This window comes from Gossypium arboreum, chromosome 6, assembly GCF_025698485.1.
Source record: "Gossypium arboreum isolate Shixiya-1 chromosome 6, ASM2569848v2, whole genome shotgun sequence".
NCBI lineage: Eukaryota > Viridiplantae > Streptophyta > Magnoliopsida > Malvales > Malvaceae > Gossypium > Gossypium arboreum.
The window spans coordinates 139,544,788-139,564,691 of NC_069075.1; the positions used below are offsets into that span (position 1 = coordinate 139,544,788).

The 19,904-nt window shown below is 30.8% G+C and overlaps 1 protein-coding gene across 9 annotated transcripts; it reads right to left on the reverse strand.

The window, feature by feature from the left end:
• Positions 1 to 2,214: 2,214 nt before the first annotated feature.
• On the reverse strand, positions 2,215 to 10,296 carry LOC108486194 (serine/threonine-protein kinase CTR1-like). Of its 9 annotated transcripts, none has more exons than XM_017790088.2 (16): positions 9,910 to 10,296; positions 8,606 to 9,522; positions 8,188 to 8,486; positions 7,952 to 8,096; positions 6,577 to 6,692; positions 6,146 to 6,354; positions 5,656 to 6,063; positions 5,476 to 5,516; positions 5,249 to 5,317; positions 4,480 to 4,580; positions 4,305 to 4,389; positions 4,122 to 4,220; positions 3,944 to 4,012; positions 3,448 to 3,579; positions 3,202 to 3,296; positions 2,215 to 2,858 (listed from the first exon to the last, which is right to left on the reverse strand). In XM_017790088.2, exons 2-16 carry the CDS (start codon positions 9,410 to 9,412, stop codon positions 2,786 to 2,788), a joined length of 2,748 nt encoding a protein of 915 aa, XP_017645577.1. In that variant the 5' UTR covers positions 9,413 to 9,522; positions 9,910 to 10,296; the 3' UTR covers positions 2,215 to 2,785. The 9 variants fall into 9 exon arrangements, 6 of the variants coding, with proteins under 6 accessions (XP_017645577.1, XP_052885537.1, XP_017645576.1 ...); XM_053029577.1 differs by having other exon boundaries at positions 9,900 to 10,296; XM_017790087.2 differs by having other exon boundaries at positions 9,881 to 10,295.
• Positions 10,297 to 19,904: the final 9,608 nt, after the last annotated feature.

The following is a 19,904-nucleotide window of genomic DNA, read 5'->3' on the forward strand; positions in this document are numbered from 1 at the left end:
ATTTAATTATTTTTCTTCATTTTCTAGTAAATTAAGGTAAATTAATTTTTTAATGACACATGTCACATTCTTTCTAATTGGTTGCAAAGTTTTTTAATGAATATAATAATATGAGTCAACATTAGTTACGGAAATAAAATTTATGTGCTTGATTTTAATAAAAATAATTTAAATATCTAACCAAAAATCATAATGTAAATAATTTAATTTCTTAGTAGGAAGCTTATTCGGTCAAAAACTAAATGGGGGTAAGGAGAGAAATTTATTAATTATTAGTGTTTGTTCCTCAATAAACCTTCATGTATTATTTTTGGGTAAATTATATTATTAATTATTAAATTATGAGTAAATTTTCACTTTATTTATTTAAATTATGAGTCAACATTAGTTACAAAATAAAGTTTATGTACTTGATTTGACCAAAAATAATTTAAGTACCTAACTAAAAAATCATAATTTAAGGAACAACTGTTGAATTAAGTTAAATTTTAATAAAAGATTTAATTTCTTAGTAGGAAACTTATTTGGTCAAAAACAAAATGGGTTAGAGAGAGGTTTATTAATTATTAGTCTTTGTTCCCTCAACAACTTTTTCTTATTTATTTTTTGAGTAAACTATATTATTAGTGGGTAAGTTTTAGTCATTTAACTAAAACTTACAATTTGATCATTGAATTATTCAAAAAATTTTATTTAAGTCATTGAACTATTTAAAAGTTTTTATTTAAGCTATTAGACTGTTAAGTTCTTTTTTTAAAAAAAAGTTCCGCCAACAAGCTGTAAGTGATGATTTGATGATCGATACAGTGGATTGGTACCCATCATTGAATAAAAGAACATATCATAGATTTAAGTTGATTTGACGATCAGTTCCAGAGATCAGAAAAAACTATTTGAATTTCATTCCAAAGACTTGTGACATCTAAAGTTGTTACGTAAAAAAGAAAAAAAAACTATAGAAAACTTTTGATTAGTGCAGGCAATGCGAACATAAAAAGCCATATAGCATTGATTTTCACATCTCAGTGACTTAAATGAAAACTTTTGAATAGTCTAGTGACTAAATTATAACTTTTTTAGTTAAGTGACCAAAATGAAAACTTACCCATAGTTTAGTGACTAATGGTGTAGTTTACCTTTATTTTTTTTCAAAATATTCAATTTCTTCCATATATTTCGAACTTAATATATGATTCTTTAATCAAGTATTGAGTAATAATGGGAAGGCACACTGTACTTTTGAGAGAGTATGCAAATTCGAATAAAACACACTACACTCTCAAGAGAGATATAAGTTTCAAATCCTAAAAACGACATTATTAATAAAGATAGCCACATATCCCTAAAATAATTAACTTTAGTGAATAATAAAACAAATATTAATAATACTTTATTATACCAAAAATACATACCATCTTTAATATACGGAGTGATCATTTTTTTAAAACTGTCCATATCCTCGTTTGACAATATATTTAAAGCTTAGTTGAATTAATGTCACGAATCAACGAAACACCAAATTAATTAAGAAATTATTAAAATATTATTTTATATACAAAGAAATTTATATTAGGAAAATACTTTTTATATTTTTATATAAGATTCAATAAAATTTAACCTTAAGATTTGAACCACGACGGAATAAATTTTAAACAACTAATTTTTATAATACATATGTGATAATCTAGTTATAGCAACACACTAAATCCAAATTTGGCAGATTGTTAGTATCTCCATTCAAAGCTTTTGAGTCGTATCAATATAAGAAATGGTTAGTGACTTGCAGATTAAGGTCTTGCAGAGCACGAAGCGCCTTCTTTTTTTAAACGTTTTCAACTCTGCAGATTCCTTGGACTCCAAACACCCCTCACCTCTCTCCAATTCAATTATGATACTGTCAATGCTATGTTTTGAAGTAACTCCTATTAAAGAGATGAAGAAGACATTATGTTGAATAAAATGAAAATCTTTAATATTTATTTATATTTGATAAATTTTCAAAAATTATTACATATGATTAATAAATAATTACTTATGTTGAAAAATATTAAGGCTATCACGCCTCTAGCACGATGGGATCTCTAGAGCAACTTAATTTTATTTTGGTTCAATCCAATCCCACCTTCACAGAAGTTGAGAAACTGTTTGTTAACTTAATAAAACATAATTTTAATATATATTATTAACTGGTATAAAAATACTTTTAATAATATATTTTTATTAAAAATACCCCTTCCTATTCTTGAATCCAAACACACCAGTACAATATATTCTATCTCACTGCCACCCTCACTCTCATTCAATGCTGGTTTGACAGGATCTTAATTCAACTTCTAGTAGATTACAAACACGGCAAAATGAACACAAAAGTAGGGGCTAAAGCAAACTTTTTTTCTTGCTTAATCCTCTCCCAAGTTTTTTGTTCCATCATTGGCATGAATAAGAACACCAAAAACATACCAACATATCATAACCAATCCGAATTCATAAACATTCGGATTTTACATACACTGGCAAATTGCTTTATGTAAGAAAAGGCAACCCCCCATGCAAAACCTACATATAATAAACACAGCAACTCATTACAGCTTTGCTATATTTTTTCCCCTTATTATTAATTATCGTTATAGGCCTCAACTTCTAATGGGAACTGCCTTCCAAATGGGTTAGATAAAACATCTACAGTTGCCTGGAACCAAAAACAAAAGTTAGTGGAATCTCCAAAATCAGCTGCTTTCAGGTTATTCAAACGACACCCATTGTTACTGTTTTCCTTTCTGCATCGCTACAATGGAGATTTCAGCAACTTCTTTAGTGCTATTACTATATTACCAAAAGACGGCCGTTGAGCGGGATCACTGCAAAAGTGCACATATACCAATTATCATCGGGAATTTTTAGTATTCTCAAATATAACTCCAGCAAATCCAAGAAATACTTGGCACCTACGTTAGTCGGGATAGATGTGACCGTGAAGTTCAAGTATGTTCAATGAAACTTGGGTTTGTTTTTTTCATTTTTCTTTTACTTAGAGAGTAAGCTACTGCTAATCTCTCTCCTTATTGCCCGTAAAACTGCTCCTTGGTCCTACCAGGACCGATGCATACAGAGAAAAGATAGCTATAGAGACTCCCCTATTCTAACTCATCATCATATAAAATTAAGTGCAGTGAATATATCTAGGACAAAGTATATACTTACTCGGCCCAACAAGATTCCATGAGGGAAACCAATTTGGGGGAGGTGTTCGGAGGAATGGCAAGCTTCCTATTCTGGAAAGCTACAGCACCAACCACCTACAATTTGCAGCACCACAAGAAACAGAATTAAGAAATACAGCATTGAAATACTTCCAACAGTTGGTCAATTACGTTGATATTTATGATTGCATTTGGTAAGAATAAGAAAAGAACCATAATGAAAAATAAGAAAACCAAATTTATCAACCTGGGCAGGACTGAGTCCATTCCATGGTTGTTGCATGGTAATAAGTTCCCATAGGATTACTCCGAAACTGTAAACATCAGATTTTTCATTTGAAGGCTCTCCACGAAGGAATTCTGGAGCCATCCACTCAGGCTGAAAATGAAAACAAGAGATTTAGATGCTGATTGATGCAATAGGAAGAAAAGTGTTCAAGGTACATGAGATTGAAAGAAACATCCAAGTTCATATAGAATGCAAGTCTGCAATTGTTGTATCTGTTCATCATTGTGCAAAACTGAACAAGGACAGGGTTTTATGATAGTGATTGTGATTGTTGTCTTAATATAGATCAAATGTCATGATTTGGAATCCCCCACATAGCAAACCAACAATAGCTGTGGTAACGTATATATTTGATATATTTGAAATAATTGCCTTTAAAAGCAAGCTACCTACTGGTGTGTGCACCAGCTATAAAGGCAGTACACAAGAGAAAAGGAGGTTACGGGGTATTTACTGTTCCCGCCACAGATTTTGATGATATAAAAGTGCCCCCTTTGAATCTAGACAATCCAAAATCACACACCTGGGCATGACATAAGAAATTGGAAATTGTTCATTTGAAAAGAAAAATTGCAAAATAAACAAACCAAAAAAAAAAAAAAAGCAAAATGAAGAACTCTTTATTTATATACCTTAACTGTCCAGTTCTTATCAACCAACAGGTTGGGTGACTTGAGATCCCAGTGAACTATGGGAGGATTAAGGCAATGAAGATAGTTGATCCCCTTGGCCTATTTCCAACATAGAACATTAATGTTGTGCTAACAGCAGATTGCAACAATAGATAAAATGTACAAGTAGAGAACAGTACGAACCACATCCAATGCCATACGCAATCGCCGCCTCTGATCAAGTGTTTCTCCAGCACTAGGCCTATGAATGAGGCGGTATAAACTACCCCTGTTTGACAATGACAAAAACCAGGTGTCAGCCATGTGTTATTTCTCATAGAGATATCATTTCATTATCTTAAATTATAACAGTTATTACCTCGGAAGATACTCTGTCACAATTGACAGATGAGGCCTTTTTGTAACAGCACCCATAAAAAGGACCACATTTGGATGTCGAACACGTTTCATTATAGCAACCTGAAAAATGCATATGAACAGAAGTTATAGTTTATATCAAATGACTACATCCATCTTACTCAGGAATTTATAGGAGGTAGTAACATCACACGTGCTCCTTCACATCAATGCATCACTAAGAAATAGCCTTCCATGCAAGGGTGAATCTAGAATTTTTTTTAGTAAGGGCCGAAATTGAACAATAAATTTTTGGGAGGTCAGAATATAATTTTATCATATACATTAGTTTATGATTTCATCATTGTTGAAAGGACTAAAACAGATTATTTTTTCCTTTTTGGGAGGGCCAAAGTGCAATTTTACCATATATGAATTTATAATTTAATATCTATAAAGTGGCTGAATTGAAATTTTTTTATTTTTTTGGTATCCTCCCCTGCTTCCAAGCACAAATACAAGTAATAATTAGATGATTGCTTTTGTTGATAAAGGGCTGAAACAGATCATGCAGGGAAAAGAATCCCAAAAGAATAAGAATAAAAAGCAGAAAACTTAATGGTACGTTATTAGATGAGGAGCATGCCTCAACTCAATATACAGAAATAGTTGCTGCATAACATGTATTACTTATGCAATGAGAAAATGACACCTGTCCAAAGGAAATGTGTAGTTCTAACACAATACGGATAATAACATTTATTGATTTTTAGGTTTTATCCACTACAAACCTCTCTCAGAAACTCTTTCAACTGATCATCATGAAAATCTTGGACAGTCAAGACTTTGACAGCAACATCCTGCATTGGAACAGCAGTTGTTAATTACTATAAGACTACAGCAACCCCGCATTCTATACATTCATTAACCAAGGGAAAAGAATTATATCAAAATCATCCATCATCCATTAAATCCACACACCAATGATTTTCAGTTGCAAGAAAGAAAAAATACTAACCGATCCATGCCACTCAGCACGATGAACTGTTCCAAATGAGCCTGCAAAATGAGATTTGAAACAAAAAAGTCAGTACGAGCTTCACTGTTTATCTTCTGAGAGAGCCAATTTTGAAAATGCTTGAAGAGAAGGAAAGATGAAGTATATTTATCTCCAAATAAGAAGGCCTTAGAGAAGTACCAGCACCAACACGCTCCTTAATACGCAATTCATCCCATGATATCTCAAGCCAGTCCATTGCAAGAGAAGGTTCAAGATGTAGATATCTCGGGATGGAAACAGTGGAGAACCTGCCTTGATTATCAAGTTCAGCCCCTATCTCCTCTAGATCTGACTGACTAGGTAAGTTAACTTTCAACTGCTTTTCACTTTTTACCACTGGACTTCCAGATACACCAATTTCTTCTTTAAGTGTTTGTTCTTTGGCAACTTTATCTCTGCAATGTCTAGAATTCATTGTTGATCCAGCTGCTGTTTCCAAAGGCATCCCCTTTCCAAAAGAATCTCGGTCAGTTGCTGCATGTATTGATGGCTTTTGGTTTCCAAGCAAACCATTGTCCTTCAACTGTTGAGATTTCTCAAAGCCACCTGCAGGAGATTGAAGTTCACTGTTTAGTTTCACTTTTAAGAGTTTGATTTATTTTGCAGAATATGTATCCAAATGACTTACCAGAATGTAGAGGATTCCTATAATGAGAACTAGAACTCTTTGAGTCTATTATCTGACAGTAAGATGAATTATCCATGTAAGGTTGCTGGAATTCTTTAAGATGAGAAATTTGAAATGGTGAAGGCATGGAAGAAAGGAATCCTCCATTGATAGATGAATCTGGGCCATGGAGATTTCCTGGCTCCCCAACAAGATCAACTACATATTCCCTGCTAGACAATGTATTAGCAACAAACATATAATAGAAAGAGAAAATCTTGGAAACGAATGAAATTCTATTAAAAAATGGAAGTTTTGTGCACTTTTTTATATCCTGACATAACAATATAATGGAGTGGTGAGAACTGTGATGATATTAAATGTAAAATAACTACACCGCTCAGACAACTAAACAAGATTAAGTAGAATAACTAAAATTTTGTGTAGCTTACCTTGATGACTGTCGGTCATCTTCAATTTTAACAAGGCAAGAAGAACGATGATCTGCTGCACAATATTTGCATCCTTTAGCAATCCTACACGGCAAGCCTATATAATCTGCCAATTTCTGCATATGTAAACAATACACCATGTTAGTGAAAAATCCCAAACCAGAGCCATCCGCTGCAAGACATCTACATTTTTAGGGTGACCAGGCCATAAGTACACGAACATTTTACACATCAGCATAAACTCATAAATCGATCAAATCGAACATCCATTCTTCATCAGGTATCCTGGTCTAGCAAAGAGAATATCATGAAGTGCAACACTTGGGAACAAGCTAATGTCTTTTAAATATTTTAAATTCTGAAGAAGAGAAAATGTCTATCTAAAAGCTTTAAAAGTTCATTTTACAACACCAGGTTTCAGAAAGCGAAATCCATTCTTAAAAAGTGAAAAAATAATTGATAAGAGGGGAAACGGCCTGGTCCTCCCATGAGGACCCCATAAGAATCAAATATTTCACAAAACCTTGTGAATTCACCATGGCAGGCTACAAATACCTCACTGAATGATCATGGAATAGGGAGAACTCATAATAGACTGGCTATAGTTCTGGGTGTCACTGATGCTCCTAATTCAGTTGCAATACCAATGCCCCCTGTTAAAGACATTCATATATGGTTTAAAAAGTTCTTGTACTATAGGAAAAGGTAGTCCTTGTTACTGGAAAATTATACAAGAGTCATTTCCAATAAAACAATTTTTGAAAACACTCACTTTCAGTCAAAATAAGAGAAAACTTATCCAATCCAGACCTTCAAAAATACATACAGTATATATACACCCACAAAGAAAATGCTTTTCATTCCAGAAGAATTTCAGACCAAAGAAAAGAGAATAAGAGAAACAAACATATAGGGTAAATAAGATCACATATGAAGAACCCTTCTCAAACTAGGATCACTCAAAAAGTTCCCAAACTTCTACCTCAGAACAATCTGCCTTACTGTTCTACATCCCAGCATTTACTAGCAGTTACTTCTACCCCAATTGAACTTTGAACTTCCTTTTCAAAGTTTTAGTCGTGCCAAAAACAAAACAAGGAATATAGTTCCATCGATGCTATAGGGGACCTAATACTAGAAGTTCAACCCAAGATTTAAACACCCAACCACTTAAAAAGTACAATAAAAATAAACTTCTAACGTTCACTACTACCTATACAAAACAAGGGTTTGAATATAGACAAATTTATACATCAGTACTTCTTCCATCACAACCTTTTCTCTAGCGTTTTTCTTTGTGTACGTGTGGGTTGATCATAAGTATTTGAGATGATAAGCTAGAACAACAACAACAAAAAAGGCTATGTTTTGGCACCTTAAAGAGGATTGCACGATGCCTGCAAAGTCCAATGGATAGGCTGCCAATGGGAAGCACAATACACTTATGAAAATCCTTCAATCTCGTACTGACCAATTTCCAGCGGTTGTGAAGATCCCCTTGCTCCACCGGAAAAGTTCCCCTAAATATATAACAATTCAAACACAAAGGAAAATAGATTAGAAAATAGTGAAAAAAAATTAACCCTTAAGGGTAAAAAGGGAGAAACCTACCCCATGTATATAGCAACAAGTTTTCCAAGCTTCTCGACCAACACTAAGGTATTTTCTGAAGCACAATATAACTCTTGTGCTTTATCTTCGAGTTCTTTGAGACGGTTATCCCCGCGTTTATCAACAAGAACAACCTCCATAGATGTCTCGTTGGGTTCAATTGCTTTAAGAGACATTAAAGGTGGTAAGCGTCTTCCTTCTTCAAACTCATTACACATCACCCATAGATATGGATTCATTCCAAGAATACTATAAAAACCATCTGAAATCTTATCACTATATGATAAACACCCACTAACCTGCAAATTAAGCATACAACAATCACATTTATTCACATTCAATACCTAAAAGAAACTATTAAGATCAAGTTCAGGATAGGAGAAAAAATTCAAGCGACAATGACGAGAAAATAAGATACCCATAGACGATAAGAAACAGTTTCTGCATCGGTGGCACCAGGTCCGCGAAACTCTTGTAAAAGCAAGGGTTCGCTGAGGAGACTTGCTTGAGAAGTAAGCCTTCTAGCTAGCATAATCTGCAAATAGTAACTCTCCTTTGACTTGAGAGCTAAGCTATCTTTTTTCTCCTCCGACCCCGGTTCCTGTACTTCCCCTGTCGCCGGCACAGCCGCTGGAGATGAGTCCTTAGTCCATGTATCTTTAACCTCACTTGACAAGTTACCATCCAATGTCGTCCCAGAAAACAAGCTCCCTTCATAACTGCTACCACTCGAGAACCTCGGCAGTGATACCTGGCCGTCAAAGTTTCGGTCAACACTAAGGTCATCAACAACGACGGTGGTTTCCGGCACGGGAGGAGGAGGCGTCGGAGCTGGCTCTGGAGGTAACAACAACTCGCGATCTTCATGATGATAATCAGTAATCGATGGTTTCACGTAACGTGATCTCTCAGTAGTAGTTTTTTTCTTGAATAACAAATCGCGGAAAGCAGCGAGCTGTTGTTTCTTAGCTTGAAGCTTCTCGTCGGTGAAAAGATCCGACAACGGCGAGTAATCAGGCTTAACAGCTTCCACCGCAAACTCTTTCTGAGCAGCCGCCCTTGAGATCGACTTGCTCCGGTCATTTTCACTAACCGCTGTTGTAGCAGCTACGGCTGATGTTTCTTTATCGACCTTTTTCTCGTGATCCAATAGCTGTTTCGTAGATGTTTCGACCCCACGATCGGGAAATTGCCTAGGGAAGAAGTAAGTCGTTCGATGAGGCATTTTCTCACGGGCCTCACGAGATCACTTACCCTCCACTCTCTTTTTCTCTTCGTTCTTTTCTCCCCTTTCAAAAACCAACTCAAAAACCACCTTCACATTCCGTACAACTCCTGCAAATGAAAGTACCCCAAAAACCCAGATTCAAGCTACAAATGAAAAGAACCCCAAAAACCCAGATTCAAGCTCTGATAAAAAGAAAAAAAAACCCGATGATATCAGCGAAACTGATCAAATTTTATGAATGAAAAAACAAAAGGCTTATAATATCGAAAGAACAACGTAAAGTTGGCTTGGCTTTTAGTATTAGTAATATAACCGAATAGAAAGCTGAAGTCTAAAAAAGGTTTTCAAAGGGTTTCTTTCTTTTTATTTTCTGTAGTGCAGCTAAGAGAAAGAAACGGTGGCAAAACTTATTATGAAATATTAAAATATAAAAGAAGGGAGGTGAAGAAGGTGTTGAAAGCTAACGTGCACCGGATGCGTGGACCTGTCCTTACGTAAAAACGGCACACGTAAAATTAGAAGCAAACTGGAGATGACACGTAGTCGTAGAGCTGTGGATGTGCGCACTAGTCGTAGGATAGCAGCAGTAATGGCTATTGGGAGTCCCCCGCGGGTTTTTCGTATTAAAAAAAGGGAGGAAAGAAAAAAACGTAAAGAACAGGAGATTTAAACACATACAGTCTGGCCGTGGAAATGGTGGCGAATGAGAAGGGGCTATATCGTCATCGGGAAAAATCCAAAAAAACAAATAAATAGAATAATAATAATAATAATAAAGGTGAATTAGAAAATTGACTAAAATTATTTTCTTAGATTTTGTTTTTTCAAATGACGGGATTGGACAGGTTTTCGGTTAGCTTTGATTGACGGCATGTGACGTTTCCTTTTGTGCATGAATAAACTTTTATCTAATTATGCTTTGAGTTATTAAATTTTTGTATGTTTAAAATTTTAGTTGATTTAATAATTGAAGCTTGATTGACAATCACGGTTGAAGGGGCTGATTCTTTTTAGTGAAGCCTGTAGAGTGCTATTTGCTTAGAATTAATGGATTTCTCGACAGAGTTTTTAATAAGGTTTTGTCTCTGATTTTATGTAGAATTTTTAAGTGTACGAGGTGGTGAACTTAATAAAGTGGAGACGTTTTGTTGAGATAAAACATGCATGGGCTAGTCTTAGTGATAACACATTTGTCCACAAGTGCCTTATACCTTATATGTTGTAAGGCATGAGCATAAACCTTATCAAGTGCAAATGTTGATATTTTCTTTGTAAGTGGTTGTACGTTACACATGAACCATCTCAATAAGACATTCTCACTTTGTTGAACTGATCGCCTCAAGGACTCAAGTTCTTCACATGGTTGGGAGACAAAATCTTAATTAGAGAAATAGAAGCCTATTAAAAGGCTCATCGACTCTAAACAAATGATACTTCAAAACTTCTTTCAAAGAAGATAGCCTCCTCTTAATGATTAAATTGTTTTATTAAAAAAATATTTTTGAAAAAAATTATTAATTTTGGGTTAAATTATATTAATAGTCACTCGTTATTAGTAAATTTCTTTTTTCTCATTTAATTATAAAAATTACAAAATAGTCACTCAACGATTTAATTTTTTTATAACTAGCTAACTAACGTAAGTATGAAAACACCTAAAAATCTAAGATTACTAGGTGACAAAAAATTACTATAAATATAAAACTTCTTTTATCTTTACCATATTGTAATAAAAACTCCTAGAGATTTGATATTTTAGTATTGAACGGTTTAGATTTGTTCTTATCTTCGCCTTTTGGAAAATGAGTGACGTTGATGGTTTTTGTGTTTCTTAATTTATCAAAATTTGCTTAAAATAAGATTGTTGTTTTCTAATAAAATTTATTCTTTTGAGTTAATTTAGATGTTTATGGATTTTGGGTTTCTAATTTATCATTTATTATTAAAATAAGATTGTTGTTTCCTCATAAAATTTCCTTTTTTATGTATTTTAAGTGTTAATCTAGATTATGATGTTTGACTAATACAAGGCTCTTTATGCAAATTCTTTTGACTTAAACGAATGTCCCGTTCTTTTACGGCATTTTTTGGGAATCGATTAAAAAAACCATATATATTTACACTTAAAATTAAATTTTTAATAAAGTTTAATTTAGGGTAAATTGTTAAAATTATCATTTTTGTTTGCCTCGAGTTACATTTTAGTTATTTATATTTGAAATGTTACATCTTACTCACTTATGTTATCGTGTTGTAACGTTTTAATCATTGATCCATTAATTACCATTAATGGTATGCTGACGTGGCATGCTAAATTATCATTTCAAATGAAAATTTTAAGTTAAATTCTACAATTGATCTTTTTTTTGAGCAATTTAATTTTTTCTTTTTTGTTCTTTTAACTTTCCTTTTTTATTTATTTTTCATTCTATTCTGTTTCTCCTTTTGTTTTCCTCCCTTCTTCATTTCTTTTAACGTAATTTTTCTATATTTTTCATTTGTTAAAACTAGTCCATAAACTTGCTTCACTCGAAAAAATATTGTTTTAAAAAAAACAAAAGTATTAGGACTAGTTTTAACAAATGAAAAACATAGAAAAACCGTTACACCGTTACAAATCAAAACAAAAAAATATGGGGACCGATTGTATAAATTAATCAAAAAATTTTATTTGAAATGATGATTTAAGTGTCATGTCAACTTACCGTTACACCGTTAACGACAATTAACGGCTCAGTGACTAAAATACTAAAACGCGATAACGTAAGTGACTAAAACGTAACATTTTAAATATAAGTGACTAAAATATAATTTGAGATAAATAAAAGTGATTATTTTGATAGTTTACCCTATATTAATTGGGTATTCAAGTTTCACACTATTTAGTAATTGTATTTGATAAAAGTTACATATTTTGCTATTAAAAAAACAGTGCTAATTTTTTAATTTTTAATCTGGGGTTTTAGAGTGAATTTGATGAAATTTAATCACTAATATTATTAGGTCTGAAATTTTCATGATTCAGTTAATAGAATAAAATTAGTGTTATTGTGAATTTATTTAATTTTACGCTTAATTTGTCAAATATAATTTGATGGATATGATTTAATTCAAGTTTTTAAGTCGATTTGATGAAAGTTAATTGCCAATATTATTAACTAATTTACGAAATTTCACTGAGTCAACTCTAAAACATAGGTCAAACACTAAAAATTAACAAAATTTACAACTTTTATCAAATACAGATATCAAGTTTAATAGAAACGTAACATAAATATTATATTAAAAATTTATCAAATTCAGTTACGGTATTAAATCTTTTAATAACTATAATAAAGGTTTAAATTCTATTAAAATAAAATAAAATGTTGAAAATCAAATTATTATTATTATTATTATTGAAATTTGTTGTTATCGCAGAGATAAACTTTAATGGACCACCATAGTATATATTTTAAGTAAGCACATTGTGACCTTTTCCAATAAAATAAGAAAATGCTTGCCTCATACTTTCTCGATTTTGAGCATAGCTTTCGACAAAAGTAAGTAAATCTCATAGGCTAATTTTTATTTTATGTGATAAGTTCAATGTATTTAATCCATGTGAATTATTCCTTAATATTTATATTTATATTAAAATATAAAATTGGTTGGGTAGATATTACGGATTAATCTATTACTAATTATGTACATTCACGTGGTTGATGTGCATGCTTCTATTTAAGGATATCCAAGTGTTTTTTTTTTATATTTATTTTAAATTTGTTAAAAGAAGAGGATTGGATTGAATTATTCAAATTCAAAGGTTTGGTTTATAAAAATATGTTTATTATTTGTTTAAATTGAATATTATTATTTAAATATAAATTAAATTAAATAAATTATCGGCTAGTTATCATAACCCATTGAATATTTATTTAGTAAGTAAATAATATAAAATTTTAAAAAGTAATATGCGTAATGAATTATGATATTTAAATTTAAAATTGTTAATGTATTCATTTATTTCGAACTCGTGGTGAATGGTAATTGAAATATCTGAATTCATATCAACAAGTATTGAGTACAATGATAAGACATAATTTACTTTTAAAAGAACGACTCGAGTTTGAATCTTGAAAATAATACTGTTAGGAAGAATAATCTCAAACCCTTATAAAATTAATTTCTATGAAACATAAAACGGATATTAAAAATACCTTAATTCAATCATTAAAATATCTATCTAAATTCAGAAAAAATATTACAAATATTAAATTAATATTTCAAGAATTTGCTTATGAATAGCTCTTATCTAAAGGGAAAAAAAATTATGTTATTGTATTACACGATTAAAAAAAAAACTCGTCACTTTATTTAATATAAAAATAATTTATAAATGGCATCAGCCAATCTTTAAAGGTTTAATATTTGCATTTTTTAACTCAAATTTAACTAATTTTCTCTTGAAAAGGAATATATATTTTTAGTATAATCGTTGACGCAACTTATCATTTAATTAATAAGGTTGTTAGCCTAATTATATTTGTCATTTTTTGAAATTTCTTTATTGGTCTCCATTGAATTTCTCTTAATCCAATTAAAGTCTTCCTCTATAAGATTAAATAAAAGTTATGGCAGATTGAATCTTAACTCCATTGATATGGGTATTGTTGTCAATGTAAGAGTACGTGGGTTTGAGTGCACTGAAATGCATTATCTTCCTATTTATGAGTTGTGAGGGGCTATGAGTAATTCTAGACATTGTGTTAAAAAAACAGATATAATCAAAGCCTACAATGAGATTGTTTTAAAATAAAAATCATGAAGTCAAGTGAAGTCCCTACTTTAATTTTTTCAATTAATTACATTATACATCCCAAAAAAATAGTCTACATTTTAAATTGGTCCATAAATTTGTTTGAATCATTTAATTGTGATATTAAAATATCAATATCCTATCAATTCTGTCTTTCCATCAACCTAACTCTAGCTAGGGTGTTAAATGTCAACTCTAATTTGACTTAGAGCTTATTTAAAAGACATAAATAAAAGATTAAACACATGTATACTTATTGCATTGATAATTTGGACTTGACATGTTAAAATAGTGTCATAAAATTTTTTGAAGGTAATTTCCTCTTCTTCTTTTTTAATATGTCAAATCCAAATTGATCACACGATAGGCGCAAACATGTTTAAAATTTGTTTTACATCTTTTAAATATGTCACATGCCATAATCGAACTAACATTTAACCAAGGGTGAAGTTAAATGGGGCAAAAAAGGGCCTTAACCCCCTTAAAATAGAAAAATTGTAATTTAAACTTTAAATTTTAAGAACTTATCAATTAATATATTATAAAATTACATTTTGGACTCCTTAAAATGTTAATTTTGAGATTTAATCCTAAAAATTACGAAATTATAAGCTTGCAATGATAAAAAAATTACATTTTAGCTCTCATAAAAAATAAATATAATTTTAGCCTTTAAAAAAATTTCTTAACTTCGCCTCTGTATTTAATGCTTAAGCTGACAAGTCGGTTGAAAAACCTAACCAATACGATATTGATATTTTGAAAATTTATTCAAAAAATTTTGGAATTTAGGGACTAATAAACCGTAACATGGGGACGTGTAACATAATTAACCCTAATTTTTTGGTTAGGTACTTAGCTTTCTTTATTGGGTAGATCTAATTTGATTTGAATTTTTTCAGTTAATAGAAAAAGAGCCTCGAAACCGCAAACTCGAAGCGTGGGGCATTTTGCCTTTTGTAGACAAAAGAAAGTGTGATCCAACACTTATTTCCTTTCTTCTTATTATTTAAAGCGAAGTGATTAAAATAAATAAAAGATGTTTTTCCAAATAGAGAGAGTAGATGTTGATCCATCACGGTTTCCTTCATTCTTTGAAAATGGAAAGCATAAGGACAATTTTTTTAAAAAAGCTTATCAACTTTAATTTAATAATTTCACTTAATTTTTTTTCTTGTATATAATGGAGAACAAGATTAATTTTTAGACATGACGATAAATTTTGTTCTCAATATTTACATGTTATATATATCCGCTATCTAGATACGTGTTAGTGGCAGAGACATCGGTAATTTCACGTGAGAAAGTATCCCATTTGATCATCCGTCTTGGTTCGAGGAGTATCAACCTTTTGTTCTCATGACCATTCGCTTGATAGGTCTTTTGACAAACCCTCTCACTCTTTTAAGATGAGACATAGGACTCGCTTTTTAGGTGTGAACACACCCTTAAGACAATAAGGGCTCACATGGGCATAGCAACCTCATATTGATTGAAGACATAACAAAATAAGTCCCACGGTGCACACCCTTCACGTTTTGCATGATAACAATCTTCTTCGTAACAACTTGCCATGTCACGCTAGTGAACAATATGACCTCTCCTATAAATATCCTCCTAAGGATGAAGAATGGATTGACCTTTGTGTAATGACCCACTTTTCACTGGTGTTGAAAAATGCATTTTCGAGATCCAATTTTCATAAACCGAGCCTATAATTATTTAATAAAAAATATTTACAAAATTATTATATTGGTGAATTGAATTTTGGATAAGAAATTTAGTCGAAATTGTGTTTATTTAGGGTTCAGAGACTATATTGTACAGTCTAATTGTTATAGATTTTTAATTAGAAAATGGCTTGAGAACTAAAATTGCAATTAACCAAAGATCTGAAATAACAATTAGACCATGTCAAAATTATGTGTTAGTGGACGGCTAATTAAGGGGCATTAGCTTAATTAATTTAAGTTTTATTTAATTAAATTACGTTTAAATAACTTAATTAATGTAAGTATATCAGAGATAGTGGAAGAAAGAGATGAATGTCATCATTTTCTTCATCTAAACAACGAAAATAAGAAGAAAGAAAAACTAATGAAGCTTTGAAACATTCGGCCCTAATTGGTAGTGCAATTTAGTCCATTTTCTTGTAATTTTTATATTTTTGAGGTCATAGGAGCTTGATTTAGCTAGCCCATGTACCAATTTGTAAAACTGTTAAAGCTTTAAGAAGTTTCCATTGTTGATTTCTTGAAGTTTTTAGTGTTAAATTGATAGAAATTAAGCTTAGTTTAAGAAAATGACTAAAATTTTAAACTTAATCAATAGTTTTGTCCATTAGGAACCAAATTGAATAAAACTAAAAATTAAAAGTAGGAATAAGAAATTGGAGGTCCCTAATGAGTAATAGTGAAATCAGATTTCTATTCGGAGCTTTAAATTTAAAGTTAGGTTGGTCCCGATTTTAGGGACTCAATTGAATAAATTGTAAAGTTTTTACAAATTGATAATTGATTGTGAAATGGTCGATTATTAATAGTGCTATATGTTTTATGTCAACCTTTAGCTAAAGTCGAACCAGATTCGTCAAGAGGGAAAGAAAAATCCATAGCCGTCGATGAGTAGCTTGGAATTTTAGCTTGTATTTGCATGTGTATGTCATTTTCCATTGTATGGTATTCAATGTAAGTTATTGAAGTTTACTTGAATAAAATTGATGTGCTTGAGGTTGAATATCAAATAGGGACTAAATTGAATAAAATATAAAATTTCTGGGTTACTTGATATGTGATAATTGATATAAACCTATGTTGAATCATGTTATATATGTTATGAAATTGTGAAATGTTGATGGATTCTGAATATTTGAATGTAAACTGAACTATATATAATGAATCAGAATTGGATACCTTATTAGTTGTTCGAACCATGTTGGATATAGTTAGCATGCCATAGGGTCAGGTTATTGATTAAAAACCATCATTGTTGAGCAATCCGAGGTGGTAGAGTATATTTCCATAGCATCATTATTGTCGGGCAACCTAGGGTGACGAATCTGTATATCCTTTTTGAGTTCATGTTGGATAATAAAGTAATAAGATATGATATATGAATATATATATATATATATATATATATATATATATATGTTTGCATCTCTTAATCTCTTATATCATGAATACTAGATTAGTTGATGAGAATGATTGGATGATTGGAAGTAAATGATGAATAGAAAATGATGGTTATATGTATAAAAGTGCTATAACTCAATATTAAACTTATAGGTACTGTATATTTTAACAAGTACTGTATATTTGGTTAAAATGAGGTAGAGGCTTGATTATGCTTTGGTATGTTTTTATTTATACTGGATTTGTAGAAACAGAATGTGATGTCACAATGTCAAATGTACCACGTCGCGACGAGACAAGGAACCCCGACATCCCGACGAGACCAAATAGTATGTTACGTTGTGATGAGGAATTCCCTTACGTCGCGACGTCAACCCTAAAATTTAAATTTCTTTATAATTCAATCCTAAATCGATCTCGGATTAGCATTAGAACTTTCACAAACTTGTATGAGACCCGAGAATGATTACTTATCATATTAATTGCTTATAATGTTCAAATTTGTATGTTTAATAGTTTGAATTGATTTATTTTAATCGTTGTTGCTCTAACAACGAATGTGGCACACCGTAGCTTGAACCCGATGATTGGGTCGAGGATAGGGTGTTACATTTTAAGCCCCCAAAGTTACTCTAAACAAATATCCTCTCTTCCAGCAATCAATTTGCCCTTTTGTTCCTTACCGACTCTCTGTCTCTTTATGTGACTCACCACCACCTCCTACTCCTCCCTTATTGTACCCTGTATCAACATTACATATTTTGTCAAATTGACACTTATTTTTTTGAGCTAAATTTGAGCATTGACATTTAAAAAAGAATCAATTTGTTTTTTTTTTAAATAATGGAAACGCTAACTAAAAATTGAATTTTTTTAATGATATAGGCGTCGCAACTAACATGGCAATTCATATGTACTTCATGCTAAAATGACACTATTTGTGTTATATGTCATGTTAACAAATAATTTAAAAATTATAAAAATATTCAAAAAATAAGTTCATAAAATACAAAAAATTAGAAGTACTCATGGATTGCCATGCGAGTTATCATTTTTAAAATTTTGACATTTTAGTTAGTATTTTCATTAAAATACAATTCAACTCATTTTGAAAGGTTGATAGTCAAAATTGACTCTTCTTAAAAGATTGGAAATCAAATTTCACTTGCTAAAGTTTTATTTTTTTTAAACAAAAAATTTAGTGGATGATAATATTAGGTTGTGGAGATTAGGACCCTAAGTTTAATGTCTACAGAAGTTTCAAACCAATAGAAGGACAAAAGGTAGAATTACTTTTAAATCTACCAAAAATAAAAATCATTCAAACCCATAGCTGTATCCTTCTAAAAGACAAGTAAAAGCATTTGTCTTTGTTCTATCAAATGGTATTGATAGTACCACTCCAATTGAATTTGGTTGAATGAATTTTAGCAATAAATTTTATTTTAAAATTATTATTATTTAAATAATTTTATTATAAATTCTGATGATATTTATTTTTTATATAATATCTAAAATTATTTATAATCCTTTCTAATCTATAAATAAAAATATAATACGCTTCAAGATATTTAAATTCACGTTCTTCAATATTGATAACAATATTCATGTCAATCGAGTTAAGACTCAATCGATAAAATTATAATTTTTCATTTGACTAATTTTTGGTTTGAGATAATTTTAATATCTATTTATATATTGTATTTCCAAGTTCCAATAAATAATAAAAACAAAGTGAAATATAGATTAATATACTTTGTTCTGATCATGAGAGACAAAATATCACATCGGTGGGTACATATTTGACAATGAAATATAAACATTATGGTAGCTTTCTTAGAATATACTACAAGAACATAGCCTATCTTGAGTAGGATAAGAGTGGAAAAATTTTAATTAATTAAGTTGATTTCAAATTTTACTTAAGGCATAACTTCAACTATTTAACCAAAAGATAAAAGGAAGGTTAAATTTTGTAATTTGTCTTTGTATTTTGTGAAAATTTACGATTTAATCTATATACTTTGAAACTTAACAATTAAGTCTTCATACTTTTTAGTCTAAAACTCATACCCAATCAAAATTTACTAATTTGACATATTAATTAGATTACTTTTGTTTGACGAGACATATAATTAATAGAAATTAAACATTTTATAATAATAAATTTTAATGATTAGATTATAATGTTTAATTTAAAAATATAAAATTAACTCTCAAAATTTTAATAAAGGTAACAGCATATTTTTGACCAAAACAAATATAAAGAGAAAAGGTTCTCCATAGCAATTTTCATTACCCTTGGGATCAAAGTATCTAACTTCTTTTTAATACAAATATTCCCAAAAAGATTACATACGATCTTGGTGAGAGCTCCCATCAACCATTACAATATTCGCTTAATAAATTTTAGGGTTAATATAACATTTGGTACATAAATTTGATATTTTTTAATGTGGTACTTATATTTTTTTTTGTCTAATTCGGTACTTGTATTTAATAAAAGTGATGCATTTTAGTACACAAAGGTAATAGTGGCAACTTTTTAGTGTTTAAT